This window comes from Carex rostrata, chromosome 22, assembly GCF_964058835.1.
Source record: "Carex rostrata chromosome 22, lpCarRost1.2, whole genome shotgun sequence".
Taxonomy (NCBI): domain Eukaryota; kingdom Viridiplantae; phylum Streptophyta; class Magnoliopsida; order Poales; family Cyperaceae; genus Carex; species Carex rostrata.
Window position 1 is genome coordinate 7,672,639 of NC_135939.1, and position 18,984 is coordinate 7,691,622.

Genomic DNA, 18,984 nt, shown 5'->3' on the forward strand with positions numbered 1-18,984 from the left:
TTCTCTACGTTGCCAATGTTATCATATGTTTGTATCTATATTCGAGCTTTTTTTGTACATTATGATTTCACAAGTGTTGAACATATCTCAATTTTTAAAAAAAAAAAAGAAGAAAGATTATGCTTAGTGTCAGCACATATATGGACTCAAAGAGTTTTTGTCTTAATTGAACGTAACTCAATATGAACACATGCATGCGTTCGGTCTGCCTTTGTTCTGTACTTTGAGAACCTTTTAACATTTTTTTTAGCTGTTGAAATGCATGAATCCAGCATGATTGGTAAATGTATGTACTAAGAGAGTAAGTTTTAATTGTCAAACATTTTTAAAAACGGAGTTTTTGATGTTAAATATTTGAAAAGCTGGAATATGAAAAACTTTTCTCTAAAATTTTGTACCATTTAGCTCATAAATTAGAAAGACCAAATTAATGGGGCACTTGCCAAGTAATTATCCTTAAGTAAATTTATGTTTCATATCACATTTGTATCGGCATGTTTTCTTTTAGTTCTAGTTGATAGAAAATAATTAAATCCCGAGAATTGTCTCATAGAAGATTTAATTAGCAGTCTACAATGAATTATTGATGAAATTGATGAAAAGGAAAACACAATTTTTATTAGCTCACTACATAGGCAAATAGGCAATACAACAATAAAGGACTCCACATTATTCAGCTCTGTAAAACTACAACACAAAAATGAAACCAAATTGCATGAATATAAAATGAAATGAAACACCGCAGGTGCAATAAATAATTTAAAACAGAAGACTACATAATAAATATAGGAACTATAAGCGTTTCACATCTGAATAATGCATGTGTTGTGTGGTCATGTGAAGAGATCAATCACATCTTATTCTTGATTGCTAAAACAAGCTCATCATAAGATTCAGACCAGGCTTCCTTCAACTCTTCAGACCACATATACGGCACTGCCTCCTTAATTGTTTCCAGTAGCGCAAATTTCAGAACCTGTAATTAACAACAAAAAAGGTAATTCGATCACAAATTAAATTATTTTACCTTCGGATTTCAACTTCTTTCAAAATGTGGTAAAAAAGTTCCAGAATTTACATTTATGAGAAATATTCTATACCTCAAAATGCACGTCAGCAATACCAGACTTCAAGTGAACTGAGGCCAAGTGCTTCACGGATGTGTTGGCTCCAACATCGACCTTCCCTGTCTTTCTCAGCTGAGTAGCAGCCTCACATGTCTACAGTCAAATTGCACTAACAGTTAATTTATAGAAGGTTGATCACTATAGCTACTTTCAGTAATTTAGCCTAAGGTGGCAATATGTGTACCATTACGAACACCCCCATCGCATGAGCCTTGAGCTTAGGGTTTTTCTCAAGGGGCACATTGGAATCACGTAGGAACGAGAACCGTTTTGCCGCAGATGGAATAATTTCAAATAGCCTGTAATTAACAGAATTACAGAAATTATAAATGCATCCACAAAAAAAGGATGTACTGTTTATAACTCTTAACATGAAAATAAAATGAAAAATGTAAAGGGACCTCAAGAAAAATTTGAGAGCAAAAGTTGGCGCATCATCTTTCATCTCGTTCCATGAGTTCACAACAAGTGCCTCCTGTCTTGCGCTGATAGCCATTTTAATTTTCTCTGTTGTGTTAAATCTGCGAATTTTGTTTACTTGCTTGAGTTTGCTACAAATATCTCAAGCCAGTTATATATAGTTCTAACAAAGGGCATTTTAGGAATTAAAAAAAATTGGTCAACATCCTAACTGTGTACGTGTGGAGCAGTATAAAGTCCAAAATGGAGAGAAAGTGCTCCATAAGCGTTTCTAAATTGGTTGTTATGGAGGGGGCATGTGTATTACAGGCCTCTACTAACACCAATTCCTGGGGCGATACCAGAAAAAGTTTCCAGATTAATTCTATCTAATAATGTTTTTGGTTGAGGTACAGTTTCATCTCATAGTTAAAATTCATATTTTTGATATACTACATTGACACAGAACTAAAATTAATATTTAATTTTTACATTCTAATTCATTGACCCTCATTGTAAAATTTCCAGGATCGGCCAATGGACACCAGCGCAAGATAGCTGTATTTCCCTAAAATTTCATTATATACCCCTCAAAAACCTCGAAATTACTCATTTCCCTCTCTTATATTCATAATATCATATTTACTTGCTTGTAATGCACATACAAACATATGCCTAAATGTTATTGCGTGTGCATCACCAATGGAAAAATATTTGTCATCGGAAACCGATCAATTAGAAGACAAATATTTTTCTTACACATACTGCAAATTTTTATTTTTTAATAGAAAATAAAATGTGTACTTTATAAATTTAAATTGAGATATATATATATATATAGAGTAAGGCTTGGGTGCTATGAATAGCATAGAGGGCCACCGTGCTACGGCTCAATATTCGAGTTTTCAAATTCCAAACGGTCGATCCGAACCGTTCATCTTGTTCTCCATATTAATATGTGTTTGGAGACCAAATTTTACATTTTTTGAAAATTTTTTACTATTTTTTTAGCTTGGTAGAAAATCACTTGATCTAAAAAATTATGCACCATTAAGATATTTGATTTTCTACAATATAGTAAAAAAATTTCAAAAAATGTAAAATTTGGTCTCCAAACACATATTAATATGGAGAACAAGATGAACGGTTCGGATCGACTGTTTGGATTTTGGAAACTCGAATATTGAGCCGTAGCACGGTGGCCCTCTATGCTATCCATAGCACCCAAGCCTTACTCTATATATATATATAGGGACTGTCTAATTTGCTGCCAGCAGCACTTCGGCGAGGTGCTTACGGGGTCATATTAGCGTATTGGATGTTCAAACAACAAATCTAAACCGTTAGATGTTCAATCTATATTAAAATCTACTTGGAGACCAAATTTTATATTTTTTGGAATTTTTTTACTATTTATTAAGCTGGTTTGAAAACAACTGTTTTCAATAAATTTCTGCAGCATTGAAAACAGCGGTTTTCAAACCAACTTAATAAATAGTAAAAAAATTTCAAAAAATGTAAAATTTGGTCTCCAAGTAGATTTTAATATAGATTGAACATCTAATGGTTTGGATTTGTTGTTTGAACATCACATAATAAAATATAGCCCCGTAAGCACCTCGGTCGAAGTGCTTCCGGTAGCAAATTAGCCAGACTATATATATATATATATATCCATTCCATTATTAAGCACGTTGGGTGTCCGATCCATCAACGGCTACGATTAAAAGATGAAACTTCGAATTTAATCTCAGCCCTCCAATTACATAATTTGTCTTCTTTTGATTAAATGCATTTAATATATGTATAGAAGTCTAAATTTAGTTTAAAACATACTCACCACACGTGCTGCCACATGATATGTAACAATAAAAATTGAACAGACTCTGAAATATATATTTCTTTGTTTCCATATTTCTCTTCTTTAATTGAGTATACTCCACCTTCCATTTTCTTTTCTTTTTTGTTTCCTTAGTTCTTCTTCGTTTCTATACAGATCACAATGGAAATCATTTTTTTTATCTCTTTATTTCTCTTTCTTTGTTTCTATACATGTTGTTGTGGACAATTTAAAATATATTTTCAATATAGAATATATCAATGTGTGTGTGTAGATATACATATATTCTAAATTTGAAACAAAGAAGAATATAAATTTGAACGTATGTGTGTATATATATTTCTTTTATATATACACACATGATAACACTTTTATTTTTGTTTTTTGATATCATATTATACGTCGATATTGAATTGTTGTACGATATTTGATATTAGATTCAAATCGAGATATTATTTGATATCATTGGTACTTAAAAATAAATAATGATCACATCATCAAATTATTATCAAAGATCACGATTCAAGTTACTTAAAAATATAAAATCATATAAATTCTCTATTAACATGTCTCTTAATTTTTGAAAAAATATTATTTTCATTGATAATTTTTTTTCTTATAATATGTCCTCGTTGCAACGCACGGGCACGATACTAGTATATACATATGAGTAAGGCTACGCTACTTCGTGAATTAATGGGGGTGTTTTAATTCGCGTTCATATCTCTAGTTTCAAAGTTCAAAATAGCCTATCCAAACCGTTAGATATTTAATCTATATTAAAATGTGCTTGGAGACCAAATTTTACATTTTTTGGAATTTTTTTAATATTTATTAAGATGGTTTGAAAATCGTTGTTTTTATTAAAATTCTGCACCATTAAAAAACAACGATTTTCAAACCATCTTAATAAATAGTAAAAAAATTCCAAAAAATGTAAAATTTGGTCTCCAAGCACATTTTGATATAGATTAACATCTAACGGTTTGGATCGGCTATTTTGAACTTTGAAACTAGAGATATGAGCGCGAATTAAAACACCCCCATTAATTCATGAAGTAGCGTAGCCTTACTCATATATATATATATATATATATATATATATATATATATATGAGGAGGGATTGAGTTACAACAAAGTTACCACAATTATTTTCTACATTTTCAAAGTCCAAATTGTCGATCCAAACCGTTCAACATGATTTCCACAATAAAATGTGCTTCCAGATCAAATTTTACATTTTTTGAAATATTTTTTACTATTTATTAAGATGGGTACAAAATTCAATGGTATGAAATTTACTAGTTTTTGTAATCGTAATAAATAGTAAAAAATTTTCAAAATATGTAAAATTTGATCTGAAAGCACATTTTATTGTGGAGATTATGTGGAACGGTTTGGACCGACGATTTGGACTTTGAAAATGTAAAAAATTAATGTGGTAACTTTGTTTGTAACTAAAAATTGTTGTAACTCGATCCCTCATGCATGCATGGATGCATGGATGTATGTAATGTCATAACATTATTTTCATCCTAAGTTATAATGAGTCATAAGTATTTGTGGATGCATGCATGGATGTATGTATGTATGTAATGTCATAACATTATTTTCATCCTAAGTTATAATGAGTCATAAGTATTTGTGAATTTAAAGTCTGAATAATCGATTTGAACTACTCAACATGATCTCCATAATAACATTTTCTTGGAGAACAAATTCTATATGTTAAATTATTGTCCATTATCAAGTTCTTCAATATATGATCACCCTGTCATCATGTATCCATTTGCCCAATCTACCAATTATATTTGTCACTACTAACTTAAAAAGTCGTAATATTAATATATATATATATATATATATATAAATATGAGGAGGGTTCAAATGCACCCAAATTTTTGTGCACCCAAATGCATTCTATCTTTCAAATTCTTTTTCTCCATTTTCAAAGTCCGAATAGTCAATCCGAACCGTTAGATGCGATCTACATATTAAGATGTGCTTGGAGACCAAATTTTACATTTTTTGGAATTTTTTTTACTATTTATTAAGCCACTTTGAAAATCGCTGATTTTACATTTTCTGGACCATTGGATCAGTGATTTTCAAAGTGGCTTAATAAATAGTAAAAAAAATTCCAAAAAATGTAAAATTTGGTCTCCAAGCACATCTTAATATGTAGATTGCATCTAATGGTTCGGATTGACTATTCGGACTTTGAAAACGGAGAAAAAAGATAGGGTGCATTTGGATGCACAAAAATTTGGGTGCATTTGAACCCTCCTCTATAAATATATATATATATATATATATGTCCAACTTGCCATTAGTCAAACAGTAATTTTTCCCTTTTTAATTGCATTTCCACAGTAATTAGGTAGTGACATAACTTCTTCTTTTTCTTTCTTTTTTTCTGATTAAACTGTTAAGTAGGGACACTATATTAAAACTAATTTTATTACTCTTTCAAGATATTCTTACAACTCTACTACTTAATTATCTAACCTCCAAGATTATACCCTCTACTACTTATATTATCCTACACCTCCAAACTACCACAACACTCTTCTTGATTTCTCTCCTAACTCTCTTATTTTGCTTGGATTGCTTTCTTGCTTGGATGGATCAAAATGAGGAGCAAGGCACCTTATTTATAGTTGCCATGGAAACCTCTAGACTCCTATTAAATTATCTAAAATTCTAGAGCTTTCCTAACCCACTAGTAAATTCACTAACCTTCATATACTAACTTGATTACTCTAGAACTTTCCTAACAATTCTAGCTATATATTTTGGGTTGGGTTGGGTTGGGCTTGGCAGCGTTGCCATTCTCAATATAAACATCATATAAAAAAATCCTTATATTTTTTGACATAACAGGTTAGGAGTTAACGAACATCGTCTTTAGATCATTCACACACATTACTAGCTGATTCAACCGCTGCACTGATGAAACAACAGCATACAACTAATGTTTAAAACTTTAAATATACGACATTCAAATGATCTATCAAATATGGTCCCTTTCAGTTAACACATATAATTAGACTTAGTAAATAGGCAAGATATATAACAAAAGGACTTCTTATTTTTCAATTCTTAAAAGACTGAAATACAAAAATGAAACACAACTGCATGAATAATACTGAATAAAATGTAACAGCCGTCACAATTATTGCTAAAAAACAAGAGAAAAAAAATATAGATGCTCCATGTCGGAATCAAGTGGCAATCGTGGTGATGAGAATTACATCTTATTTTTGATAGCTAACACAAGATGATCATAAGATTCAGACCAGGCTTCCTTCAACTCTTCAGACCACATGTATGGTACTGCCTCCTTAATTGTCTCCAGCAGTGCAAATTTAAGAACCTGGATCATATAATCGTTTTAGTCACATAATATTTCAAGATGCTCTGTTATCTTAACTTTTATCTGTTTTAGACTGTCATATGAGTCTTCTTTTTTTGTTTTGTGAACAAAAATGAAAAGGAAGAGGAATTACTCACCTCAAAGTGCACATCAGCAACACCAGCCTTGAAATGAACTGAGGCTAAATGGTTGACGGATGTGTTGGCACCTACATTAACCTTTCCTGTCTTTCTCAGTTGCGTAGCTGCCTCGCAGGTCTACCAAGAATTACAGCAAGAGATATTAGCATCAATTAAAACATTTACTAAGTGGAAATTGATAATTTATGCAATTATATATTTTTTTTAAAGTTTCACGGAAGCGGCGAAGTCATAAGAGGGGCTCAAACTCTGGACATTTGGGTCACCACAGTCCTAGGACTTATATATGTAATAATATTATTAATAGAGTTAATTTAGCATGATAAATTGAGCTTGCAAATTAGAAGGACAAATATAGTAGAAATCATAAAAGAAAAAAATGTTAGTCACAATTATGTACCATAACAAAGACCCCCATAGCATGAGCCTTGAGCTTGGGATTCTTCTCCAGAGACAGATTCGAGTCACGCAAAAAAGAGAACCTTTTCGCAGATGATGGGATAATTTCAAAGAGCCTACGAAACATTTAAACAGAGTTAATATATAATATTGCAGCACATTCAAAGAGCAGTAGTTAAGCATAAAGCAAATGAAAAGCTGGTGATCGAATAATACCTCAAGAAGAATTTTAGAGCAAAAGTTGGTGCGTCATCCTTCATCTCGTTCCATGAGCTTACAACAAGGGCCTCTTGCTTGGCAGTGATAACCATTTTTTTCTGAAGTTCTGTTAACTTCCTCAGAAAGGATTGAAAGTAGGTACTGGTAATTGTTTTCTTGGATGTTTGGAGTTCTCTTTGGATTTCGGTGCTTTTATAGGCATCAGAACATGTTATAATAGTCTAATTAGCGATGGGCATTACTCAATGATTTTGTTAGTGAGATAGCATTAGAAAAGCATGCAGGTTAGTGCAAAATATGTCAAAATTCTAATTAAACCAGCTGGTAACCAATAATCAAAAACCAAATTCCGCCTGCTGTTTAAAGGATTTGTGACTAGATAGATTTAGGTCTTTGTAGGCCAGCTTGTTGAATAATACAAGTATCTAGACGTGGGAGGAAAGAAGGTTGGCAAATGGCAATACCTTATTAATTAGAACAAAATTAATTATAGTTGCTGAGATATGGGTATGTTTGGATGTGTTAAGAATAGAGGTTATTTTAGAATAGCGGCTATTTGGAATAGTAATGTGCATTCAAATGATATTTTTGCTATTCAGAATAGTTAGAATAGCTGCTATTCCTTATTCTTTGTAAATGTTGGAATAACTACTATTCGAAAATGTGAAAAGAGAGAAAAAAATAATTTTTTCTCGGATTTTCGTCAACACACTCCCGAAATAACAAAATTGATACTACTTTATGTTATTTCTATGTTGTAACAATTTGTTTGAGACCCCACTTGCATATATTTTCTCTTAATTAGTACCATGTTAGCACTATTATTTATTAGTTACAACTATACACTATTCCAAATGTACAATCTAAACAACATTTTTACTAATCTGAATAGTATCATTTTCACACTAATCTAAAAATAACTATTTTTTCTCTATTCTTATTTACTATTCTAAAATTTCGCTATTCTAGCTCTTATCCAACTACAATATGTATTACCATGAAGAAATAAGGAAGCCACCTCATTCGCTTCTAGAAGAAAATAAGAGGCAGAAAACTTCCTATTATGTGTAATATAGGTTGTCCCTGTATAAGATCTTAACATTTAAAAACTTGTTAAATGATAATGCTTCTCCAGTTCTCCACCAAAGATATTAATCCATAACATTGACTCTCTACATCAAACAAATGAAGATAATTAAAACATTATAAGAGTAATTGTAATGCACTACAACAAAGTAGACACTTTTTGCAAGAGAAAAAATGCATTTATGACGGTCGTCCGTCGCAAAAAAAAAAGCTGAACAATGAGGGTAGTCCGTCGCAAAAAAAAAGCTGAACAATGAGGGTAGTCCGTCGCAAAAAGTCATTTTTTTATCCTCGCGAAAAGTGTCTCATTCTTGTTGTGATGATTTCCGGTCAACATAAATATTTTATATTTTCGATGCATGTAAGCGGAATAACTAGGTATATCTCACTTGTTAGGTTAGATGCCTTCATACATGTTAAAAATTAAAAACTAAAAATTAGAAATTAGAAATTAGAAATTAAAAATTAAAAATTAAAAAGAAAAAAGAAAAAAGAAAAAAGAAAAAAAGAAAAAAAAACCATATAATTCAATAACAATATTGGCAAATCTCTTTGGGCGGTATTTGTGTCATGATTTTGCAGAAATTGGAGCCAATCTTATCTTGAATAAGAGGAGGGATTAAATTACAACAATTTTTGAGTTACAACAAATATTTTCTACATTTTCAAAGTCTAAATCGTCGATCCAAACCGTTAGATGTGATCTCTACAATAAAATGTGCTTGGAGACCAAATTTTACATTTTTTAGAATTTTTTTACTATTTATTAAGATGGGTACAAAATTTAATGGTTTGAATTTGACTAGTTTTTGTACCCATCTTAATAAATAGTAAAAAAATTTCAAAAAATATAAAATTTGGTCTCCAAGCACATTTTATTGTAGAGATCACATCTAACGGTTTGAATTGACGATTTGAACTTTGAAAATATAGAAAATGCTTGTTGTAACTCAAAAATTGTTGTAACTTATATCTCTCCTCCTTGAATAATGGTTGCATAATTTTTTTCACAAGAAAGATATAATAGGCCAAAGAGTTGGGCCCTAAATTTATCAGACCAGAAATTGAATTTCTACCAATTATGCACCAACTGTACACTTGTTTTGGGTCAGTCAGCTCAACTTGTATTATTTGGGTTGCTATATGTGGAAAAATATTATTCAGTTTTTAATATGGCTGACAATTGAAATGGCCTATCACAAATGTGCCATTTCAATCAAATAATTTATTTAAGGTCATTTTCTTATCCGAGATAAAGTGCAAAGTATTTAGTTGGGAATATAATTAATGTACATTTTTTTTTTTTGCATACTTTGCCTAAATTTTCAAATTGTATGCAAATTGGATTTGATTAATTTGGACTTTGAATTGCTGCCGATCCAATTCACATCCTCACCTAATTAACTCACTAGAACTTATTTAATCTAATTAAGGTATTGCCATTTGCAACCCCATTTGCTCGCACGTTTAGATAGGTCATTAAACCATGAAACCATTCAAAGACCTTAATTTAATCTTCGCCCAATTCTAAAAACCATTAACAGTCAATTGATTTGGTTTTGAATTGTAGACCAAAAAGATAATTAAATTAGACTTATAGGGCAGATTTAATAAAATTGTGTTTGTAATAATATATGCAATATGCTTGCCTATATAAGCACACCTTAATGCAAAGGGAACTCCAAGCACCAAAGCAAAATATAACTGCTGTGTTTTCAATCCTTTGTGACAAACAAAATTAAACTTACCAAAATGGTTATCACTGCGCAACAAGAGGCCCTCGTTGTGAGCTCATGGAATGAAATGAAAGACGATGCGCCGACATTTGCACAAAAATTCTTTTTAAGGTACACTTCCAGTTTGTCCTTACGCCATTTATTTTATTAAATTATGCTGTCTGCAGCACTTGAAATTTCTTTGTTATCATAATATTTGTTTAAATGCGTTGTAGGCTTTTTGAGATTATCCCATCAGCTGCGAAAAGGTTCTCTTTTTTGCGTGACTCAAACCTGTCTCTGGAGAAGAATCCCAAGCTCAAGGCTCATGCTATGGGGGTCTTTGTTATGGTACATAACTATGAACTAATTTTTCCCAATTTCAACTGTGAATATGTCTCAATTGTATATATTATTTGATAATGCATGGTACACTATTTCTCTGTTGATCACTTTAATGGACTAACAGTGTACCACTTGATCATAAGTTTGTCTAAATTGTTCTTATGGCTCTATCAATAATTTGTCCTTGTAAATTAGTCATGCATGATCCAAATTGTTTTCAGGCCTGTGAGGCAGCTACACAGCTGAGAAGGACCGGGAAGGTTGATGTAGGAGCCAACACATCCGTGAAGCACTTGGCCTCAGTTCATTTCAAGGCTGGTATTGCTGATGTGCATTTTGAGGTTTGTGTGCGATCCTTTTCCAGCTTTGTCATCACCACAAAAATAAAAAATCACAAATGTTAGACTCAAATAAATTAAAAGCTAACACAGAAATACAAATGTTTATATTTCGGCCAGTGACCAAAATACAAATGGTCCAAATTTTGGTTTTATCATGTCCGGGTAGTCAATCCGACCAACTCATACATTATACATATCATAATCTCGAAATATATTAAAATTTACTATTTTAAAGTTTTTTTTAATATTTTTTCATGTTTTTGAAAGATGGGTTAAAATAATTGTTTGTATTGTACATTTGTGCGATTTAGGTACTGAAATTTGCACTGTTGGAGACAATAAAGGACGCGGTACCATACATGTGGTCTGAAGAGTTGAAGGAGGCCTGGTCTGAATCTTATGATGAGCTTGTTTTAGCAATCAAGAATGAGATGTAACTCTCTTCACATCAGCACACATGCATGATTCAGATGTGAAACACTTATAATTCCTTTATCCTTTAGTCTTCATTTTAAGTAACAATTTCTCGCAGCTGTACGTGGTGTTTATTACTTATTCGTGCAATTTGGTTTCATTTTTGTGCTGTAGTTTTACAGAGCTGAATAATGTGGTCTTTTATTGTTTTCCTTCCTATGTAATGAGCTAATAAAAATTGTGTTTTCCTGTTCATCAATTTCATCAATCCTTTTAAAACCATGGCTTGTTCTAAAATCTATTGATTGTTTATTGATACTATGCCCAAAATATATCGGTTGACAAGTAGCCACATCGAGATTTAATTCATCGTAGACTGCTAAATTTTCTATGAGAGAATTCTAAGGATTTATTTTCTATGATGCTCAACTAGAACTAAAACAAAACTTTCCACTACATATGTAATATGAATTATAAATTTACTCTAGGATAATTACTTGAATACACACACACACATATACATTCACAAGTCATGTTGGATTCATGCATTTCAGCAGCTGAAAAAATGCTAATTTTTTTGTCAAAGTACAGAACAAACACATATATATCGAATGCATGTGTTGGTAATTAAGCTGTGTTTGATCAAGACTGAGCACGAGTTCAGTAAAAACACCGAGTGCATTTCTGCCGACACTAAGTATAATCTTGTTAATTTTATTTTAAAAATCGAGATAATTACATTAATATTATTAAAATCGGAATAAGCAAAAAAAAGCTCAAAAATAGATTACAAGCATATAACAACATTGACAACGTATTGAAGAAGCATTGATTTTCCACAAATTTTGGAGTGTGTATTAGATGTGACAACACCTAATTGGTCCCGAAGAACCTGCCTGGCTCAACAGCAACTCGAAATCTGATCTGATCCTAAACTCAAATTCCAAATATCCAGAACTTGGGACAGCTTGAAGTTTGTTGACTCTAAAGCCAACCAAACCAATATCTGAATCCCTAAATAGTACTCAACAAATTACTCGAACTCGATCTGACTAGAACCAGAGACAGTACTTGCAATCAACTCAGAACAACCTGATCTTGTCCTGATGTGCACCCGAAGAGAATATAAAAACAGTTTTAAAATATTCATCATATTTATTAATCTGTTATATCTTCTCTGAGAATTATCTAAATATAATGGAAAAGTATGTATTGCGATTAGTTAATTAATTGAGAGTCACAGTGTGGAGAGCGCACTTCTCATATTTTATTAGAAATTAAGACTTTTCAAAGTAATTATATTTTATTTCTGAGCACAAACTGCCATCTGGTATTTGACCTGGTTATAAAACAGGTATTAGCAACAGCAACTCTGAATTTTTTTTAGGTTTATTTGCCTTTCAGCTGTTATTATAGCTTTCTGTTTGTGGATCATATGCTGCAATTATTAAGGTTCAGCATTTGAGAGATGGTCAAAAATTGTAACAGATACCGGGCACCTCTTTGAGAAAATTAAATTGTTAAAAATTAGTTTGTACAGAAGTGTTGCCATATGCCAACCTAATTGCACCCACGTCTAGGATCAACAATTCAACAATTTTCTTCTTATAGACATAAAAGTTCATCCTGTCAACCTTAAAGCAAAAAAAAAACTCATCCTGTCACAAAACCTTTTAACAACCTCTGGATTTGGTTTTGGATTATTGGTTGATGTGTTGGTTTAATTTTTTTTTTCTTTTAAAAAAAGAGGCCATAAGCCCGTTTCATTCATATGTTGGTTTAAATAAACTGGTACAATAATGGTTTCACAATCCCGTCATAAATTTAATTAATAATACATTATTCGTTTGATTGGTTTCTATATAAACACACATTACTGCAAACAGAATTCCAAGCATCAAAAGCAAAATATTAGAGCTAAGAAATTTTAATACCTTGTGAAAAACATAAGTTAGCAAATATGGTTATCACCGCAAAGCAAGAGGCTCTTGTTGTGAGCTCATGGAATGAGATGAAGGATGATGCACCAACTTTTGCTCTGAAATTCTTTTTGAGGTAATTCTGCAACAGTAATATAATGGGATTTAAATTTAGCTTCTTTCTTGAAATTTTTGTATTCATCACTGATTTTCTTAACATGTGTAGGCTTTTTGAGATTATCCCATCAGCCGCAAAGAGGTTCTCCTTCTTGCGTGACTCGAGTCTGCCTTTGGAGAATAACCCTAAGCTCAAGGCTCATGCTATGGGTGTTTTTGTTATGGTACATAACTCCCTACACCTTTTCCCTTCCAGAATTGATCAACCTGTTTGTTTTAATTGAGCACAAATATTCAGTTAAAAAAAAATAGTATAAGTGCAGCTTAATACATAGGACTTGAGTGAACTTATAATTCTATTAACCGTTTTTTATTTATAAAGTAACAAGAACTAATTTGATTGTAGACCTGTGAGGCAGCTACTCAGCTGAGAAAGACCGGGAAAGTTGATGTAGGAGCCAACACATCCGTGAAGCATTTGGCTTCAGTTCATTTAAAGGCCGGAATTGCTGATGTACACTTTGAGGTTATAGATCAGTATCTTTTTTTTTCTATCTGTGTTTCATGTTTAAATAAAAAATCAGAAATGACCAGCATATTTTTATTTAGTATAACATAAAAAAAATAGAATGATACGCCATTATTTAGACTTATAAGTTTTGATATTTAGGTTCTCAAGTTTTCATTGCTGGAGACTATAAAGGAAGCGGTACCCTACATGTGGTCTGAAGAGTTAAAGGAAGCCTGGTCTGAATCATATGATCGTCTTGTTTTAGGTATCAAGAACGAGATGTAGTTCTCTTTCCGATCACTGTGACGTGTTTCTGACACAATACAAATACATTAAATGCAACTTCTTTTCCCGACACGATACATTTACAATTGCTTTCTTGTGATGATCAGTTGTGATATCTGTGGAGTTTATGTTAATGTTTATGCAATTTTTTTTTTTTTCATTTCTGAATTTGAGCTTTTGATAATTGAATAAAAGTTAATAATAACAGTTAACCTCTCATTCTCCTGCTTATATAGTGACATATAGTTCTTATTTTTATTTTTACTTACTTTTTGCTGGTCATTCTTCTATTCATGTGTGGCTTCTTGCAAATTGACTGATTATTTCTCCTGAATATTGGATACATCCCAAAATGTGTCAATTGGTAGCCAAGATGCATTTATAAGACCTAGTGCCTGACTATTGCAAGGATATAAATTTTACATTAGTAACTGAATTTGTTTGCCGCGATAATATTTGCTGTGTTTATCACTCTCCCTGTAATTACTGAAGGAAAAGTAGTGAGGTCATTTTAATTAATCTCTGTATGGGTTAATTCAATTAACAACTGGCATGGTGAAACCTGTCCCAAGTCTACCTAATGAGAGATCTTAAATCAAAAGAGACATCGAATTCAAGAAAAGAGCGCAAAACTTACTTCAGGATCTCCATAAGAGACTGTTTTCTTGTGTGGCTTTCGTGAAGTCACAAGAAGTCATATTAAAATATCGGAAGCACACAATTATTAAAGCTCGTGAAAAATCACGTCGTATGAAGCTATGATAATTTAGATTAAAAACAAAATTTTGATGCAAAATGATGACTTGCAGTTTCTAATTTTCCTAGATTCACCAAAATGTAGTTACAAATTAGAATAGTTAAAAGGAAAATGTAATTTAAAGCCCATTGATAATTTTCATAAAAAAAAATATAGTTTTATCTTTCATATTTCAGTCAATTTTTCAGACAATTTTTATTATGATAATTTCTACTACTTTTGTTACTATCATAATACTGTGTGAAAAAATTAGGCAAGCAAACTACAGGAAACTTGATGTGCGCCTTTACATTGTTTAATGGGTATCTTTGCACATATTAATTCTCAGCATAGAAAAAAAAAAAAGTAAAAGTAAACATGACATGAAAAGAAAAGGGTGGCTCCACCTACCGGACTTATTTGTAAGGGTACTGAGTTCCACACTTAATTTCTATTCAGAAATCGGATTGAATTTTTGTAAATCATGCACCAAATTTGTGGTTCTCAGTTGTGTTTGCGTTGAAATTTGTAGTTGTCTGTGTTTCGAAACAGTAGACCGAGCTAAAACGAAGACTTTATTGAAATATAAAAGCCAAGCTAAAACCTATGGATAACGAACAAGGCCGTAGTGTAATGTAAAACCACAAAGGGATCTTCTGTTTCAATTAAATTAGACTTAGATGTTGGGAATTGCTATAAGCAATTCATGCTTTGTGCAATTGAGCAATAAAATGTAATTAATGTGCAACGACTGTTGACACAAGATGTATATATTCCTTTCATTGATTGCTTGATAGCACGTAACCTTAACTGCAGTTGCGGACTTGTGATCAAAAGTGTACAATTCAGGTGGTTTTGTCCGAATATATATAATGAAGTTAAAGTTGTTCTCGACAAATTCTATGGTACCTGGCTAGGAGGATATGTACATAATTGCATTTGCTATATATATATTCTTTCTTCCTGTTTCAGGACTACAACAAATAAAACAGAGTAGATTATCTAGTATAATATTTATGTAATAGAACTTACTTCTCATTTTTACTGTGATCTATATGTAACTTGAAATATGCTAATAATAACCCAAATAAGTTATTAACTTTCAGGTTGTATTTAAGTTATGAAGGCAATTAATTTGAATATTTATCATCACCAAATTCCTTAGAACAAAATGTTTGTCCTTTTATAATGCTAACTCATAGAATGTCCATAATTTCATATTAAGAGCGGCCCTGTATTTATAATAAAGTCAGCTCAGATCAGATCATCCATTTTGAATAGTAAAATTGGTTGTGGTCTTCAGGTTGTCTGGATAAAATAGTAGACCCAACAAATTTTATTCTTTTGATATATGTGCTCCTTAGTTAGTCATGATGCATGCACAAGAGAATGTGTTATAGAATGAATATACAACAAAACAAAACTGGGAACCTGGTATCGCCCCTGGAATTGATACCTATAATACATGCCACATCCATAATAAACCAATTTAATAGGCTTAAGGAGCACTTCCTCTCCATTTTGATCTTGTACTTCTCCACACGCACATGGTCACGACTTTGAACAATTTTTTCATAATTCCAAGTGATACCCTTCCCAACACCTATAAATATTCAGTTTGCTCTCATAGTTTTTCATAGCAAAGATAAGCAATTGCTTACACATACACACAAACAATTTTTCAGAGTTCTTTTGAGAAAAATCAAGAAAAGAGCAACATGGTTATCACTGCAAAACAGGAGGCCCTTGTCGTGAACTCATGGAATGAGATGAAAGATGATGCGCCAACGTTTGCTCTCAAATTCTTCTTGAGGTTGCTTACAAAAACTTTCATCTCACCTATTTTTATTCTAATAGTACCAAATATTTCTTTCATGCTTGTTTTATAATTGCTCGCTGTTTCTGTTAATCACAGGCTATTTGAAATTATTCCATCTGCGGCAAAGCGGTTCTCCTTCCTACGAGATTCCAATATTCCCCTTGAGAAAAACCCCAAGCTCAAAGCTCATGCTATGGGGGTCTTCGTAATGGTACATATATAGCCATCTTACGCTATATTGGATACTGTTGCTACTATTTTAGCAACTGATTATAGTTCCAATCTTTGATTTTTATTAACTGGGAGTACAATTTGATTGTAGGCATGTGAAGCAGCTACTCAGCTGAGAAAGACAGGGAAGGTTGATGTTGGAGCCAACACGTCCGTGAAGCACTTGGCCTCGATTCATTTCAAGGCTGGTATTGCTGACGTGCATTTTGAGGTATATAATATTTTGAATAATTTAATCACATGTTAAAAGAAATTGGAAAATAAAGGTTCAGAAATTTAATTTGAGCATTACCTTTTTTGTTGTTCATTTCAGGTTCTGAAATTTGCTCTTCTGGAAACAATCAAGGAGGCAGTGCCATATCTGTGGTCTGAAGAGTTGAAGGAAGCCTGGTCTGAATCTTACGATCACCTTGTTGTAGCCATAAAAAATGAGATGTAACTCGTTTTCCACACCGATCATGGATCATATATGTGGCACCTACATGAGCTGTTTACTTTATGTTTAATTTCATTTTTTGCTGTAGCAATTTGTGATGGCTTTTTCTGTTTGAGTTTCTCTGGGCTTTTGTATCTCTCTTATTTATCGAATAAAAATCTTTAGTAGATTCTAATTAAGATGTTGTTCTCCTTTCTTTTTCCAAGGAACTTTCGGCATATTTGTAGTCAATTTTAATTAGTATTTGTTATTAGTAAAAAAATTGTTCAAAATTCACCAAACAAAGCGAGTGGTTGTGCAGTGCCAGTGATATCAAACTTTCGCAGAGTCAGCCTTTTGATATTTTATCCAGAACTTTGTTAATTGGCAGGGTTATGATATATCAATTTTTCATGTATACATGTAGAAATAAATAGTGGTCATATACCATCACTAAAAGTGGAATTGCATATATATATGTTATCCAATAAGATAGATTGATAGCTTACCAGTTTATTCAAAAAGTAAAAGAGAAAGGAGTGACAGTTATGATTTATTTTTATCGAGAATAGAAATTGGTCAATTTGACTTTGTATTTAAAACATAGTTACCGAAGGTTTTTAAAAGCGTTGGGAGTTTTGACTAGCATGGCTAACTACAGCTACAGTTACTTTAAACCTTAAATCTTTAGTATAAACTCTAGCGTTCTCAGCATCCATTCTATTTTGAATCTGAAAACGATGATATTATCAGCATCCATTCTATTTGTACAAATTGAGTTTCTTCTATACATATATGTTATATATTAATTAATATATTTCTATTCTGTAAAAAAATCGGTTAAAAATCTTGAATACGCAAAAACAAAGACACTGAGAAAAACAAGACCAAAAAAAAAAGCAACATGACTAGCCACAAGCCCAGTTCCAGGATAGAATTTATGAGCTGATGATTTTCAACCTGTATATGTGTTGAGATTTATGTATGTTTATGCATTATATGGAACTATAGGGACCGTTTGGTAAGATAGGAATTATAGAATAGTTGAGGGTGTAGAATGAAATTGTAACATCTATATAGACCCATATAGACCCAAATGAACAATGGAAGCAATACAATTCATTTTTCAATTTGGTATCAGAGCCGACAGAAAAACCCTAACCTTTTTTTCAATTTTCGCTATTTTTTTCTGTTCCGTCGGCTGAGGCAACACAGTGGAGAACGCTGAGAACACCGTCGCCGGTCCGACCAGGCCCCGCCTAGGCCGTCACCGGTCCGATCCGCCACCTGGGATGCCGCTGGTTGGCTCCGCCTCTGCCTAGTTCGATCCGCCGCTGCAGCTGTGATCTGATCAGCCGAGCTTCTGTGCTCCGCCCCGCCGCTGCTGAGCTCAGATACGATGACCTAGGCCGACTCTCCTCTCAGACTTTTTTTGTTATCGTTGTTTGTTTTTAGGTTTCTTACTGTAGTGGTTAGCACTCCACACTTTTTATTTTCGGTGTTTGTTTGTTTTGTTTTTTTGATTCGGCCTAAAATACAGTAAAGGTTC

At 32.4% G+C, this 18,984-nt stretch overlaps 4 protein-coding genes across 4 annotated transcripts; 2 read left to right on the top strand and 2 right to left on the bottom strand.

Annotated features, from left to right (window-relative positions):
• Nucleotides 1-850: 850 nt before the first annotated feature.
• Nucleotides 851-1,623, bottom strand: LOC144573907 (anaerobic nitrite reductase HBII-like). Its single transcript, XM_078323687.1, has 4 exons — nucleotides 1,529-1,623; nucleotides 1,312-1,426; nucleotides 1,101-1,220; nucleotides 851-976 (listed from the first exon to the last, which is right to left on the bottom strand). Exons 1-4 carry the CDS (start codon nucleotides 1,621-1,623, stop codon nucleotides 851-853), a joined length of 456 nt encoding a protein of 151 aa, XP_078179813.1.
• A 4,994-nt stretch (nucleotides 1,624-6,617) lies between these two features.
• On the bottom strand, nucleotides 6,618-7,593 carry LOC144573987 (anaerobic nitrite reductase HBII-like). The gene is made up of 4 exons (XM_078323786.1): nucleotides 7,499-7,593; nucleotides 7,284-7,398; nucleotides 6,881-7,000; nucleotides 6,618-6,743 (listed from the first exon to the last, which is right to left on the bottom strand). The coding sequence occupies exons 1-4, from the start codon at nucleotides 7,591-7,593 to the stop codon at nucleotides 6,618-6,620; spliced, it is 456 nt and encodes a 151-aa protein (XP_078179912.1).
• A 5,636-nt stretch (nucleotides 7,594-13,229) lies between these two features.
• Nucleotides 13,230-14,234, top strand: LOC144573985 (anaerobic nitrite reductase HBII-like). Its single transcript, XM_078323783.1, has 4 exons — nucleotides 13,230-13,457; nucleotides 13,548-13,662; nucleotides 13,845-13,964; nucleotides 14,109-14,234. The coding sequence occupies exons 1-4, from the start codon at nucleotides 13,363-13,365 to the stop codon at nucleotides 14,232-14,234; spliced, it is 456 nt and encodes a 151-aa protein (XP_078179909.1). The 5' UTR covers nucleotides 13,230-13,362.
• Nucleotides 14,235-16,608: 2,374 nt separating this feature from the next.
• LOC144573984 (anaerobic nitrite reductase HBII-like) lies at nucleotides 16,609-17,635 on the top strand. The gene is made up of 4 exons (XM_078323782.1): nucleotides 16,609-16,783; nucleotides 16,886-17,000; nucleotides 17,112-17,231; nucleotides 17,334-17,635. Exons 1-4 carry the CDS (start codon nucleotides 16,689-16,691, stop codon nucleotides 17,457-17,459), a joined length of 456 nt encoding a protein of 151 aa, XP_078179908.1. The 5' UTR covers nucleotides 16,609-16,688; the 3' UTR covers nucleotides 17,460-17,635.
• Nucleotides 17,636-18,984: the final 1,349 nt, after the last annotated feature.

Coding starts and splice junctions, on each gene's coding strand:
- LOC144573907 (XM_078323687.1), bottom strand. CDS start 1,623: ATGGCTATCAGCGCAAGACAGGAGGCACTTGTTGTGAACTCATGGAAC. Junction 1,427..1,528: donor GCTCTCAAATTTTTCTTGAG/GTCCCTTTACAT, acceptor TGTTAATTACAG/GCTATTTGAAATTATTCCAT. Junction 977..1,100: donor TTGCTGACGTGCATTTTGAG/GTATAGAATATT, acceptor TGTTAATTACAG/GTTCTGAAATTTGCGCTACT.
- LOC144573985 (XM_078323783.1), top strand. CDS start 13,363: ATGGTTATCACCGCAAAGCAAGAGGCTCTTGTTGTGAGCTCATGGAAT. Junction 13,458..13,547: donor GCTCTGAAATTCTTTTTGAG/GTAATTCTGCAA, acceptor TAACATGTGTAG/GCTTTTTGAGATTATCCCAT. Junction 13,663..13,844: donor CTATGGGTGTTTTTGTTATG/GTACATAACTCC, acceptor ATTTGATTGTAG/ACCTGTGAGGCAGCTACTCA.
- LOC144573984 (XM_078323782.1), top strand. CDS start 16,689: ATGGTTATCACTGCAAAACAGGAGGCCCTTGTCGTGAACTCATGGAAT. Junction 16,784..16,885: donor GCTCTCAAATTCTTCTTGAG/GTTGCTTACAAA, acceptor TGTTAATCACAG/GCTATTTGAAATTATTCCAT. Junction 17,232..17,333: donor TTGCTGACGTGCATTTTGAG/GTATATAATATT, acceptor TGTTCATTTCAG/GTTCTGAAATTTGCTCTTCT.
- LOC144573987 (XM_078323786.1), bottom strand. CDS start 7,593: ATGGTTATCACTGCCAAGCAAGAGGCCCTTGTTGTAAGCTCATGGAAC. Junction 7,399..7,498: donor GCTCTAAAATTCTTCTTGAG/GTATTATTCGAT, acceptor AATGTTTCGTAG/GCTCTTTGAAATTATCCCAT. Junction 6,744..6,880: donor TTGCTGATGTGCACTTTGAG/GTGAGTAATTCC, acceptor TATATGATCCAG/GTTCTTAAATTTGCACTGCT.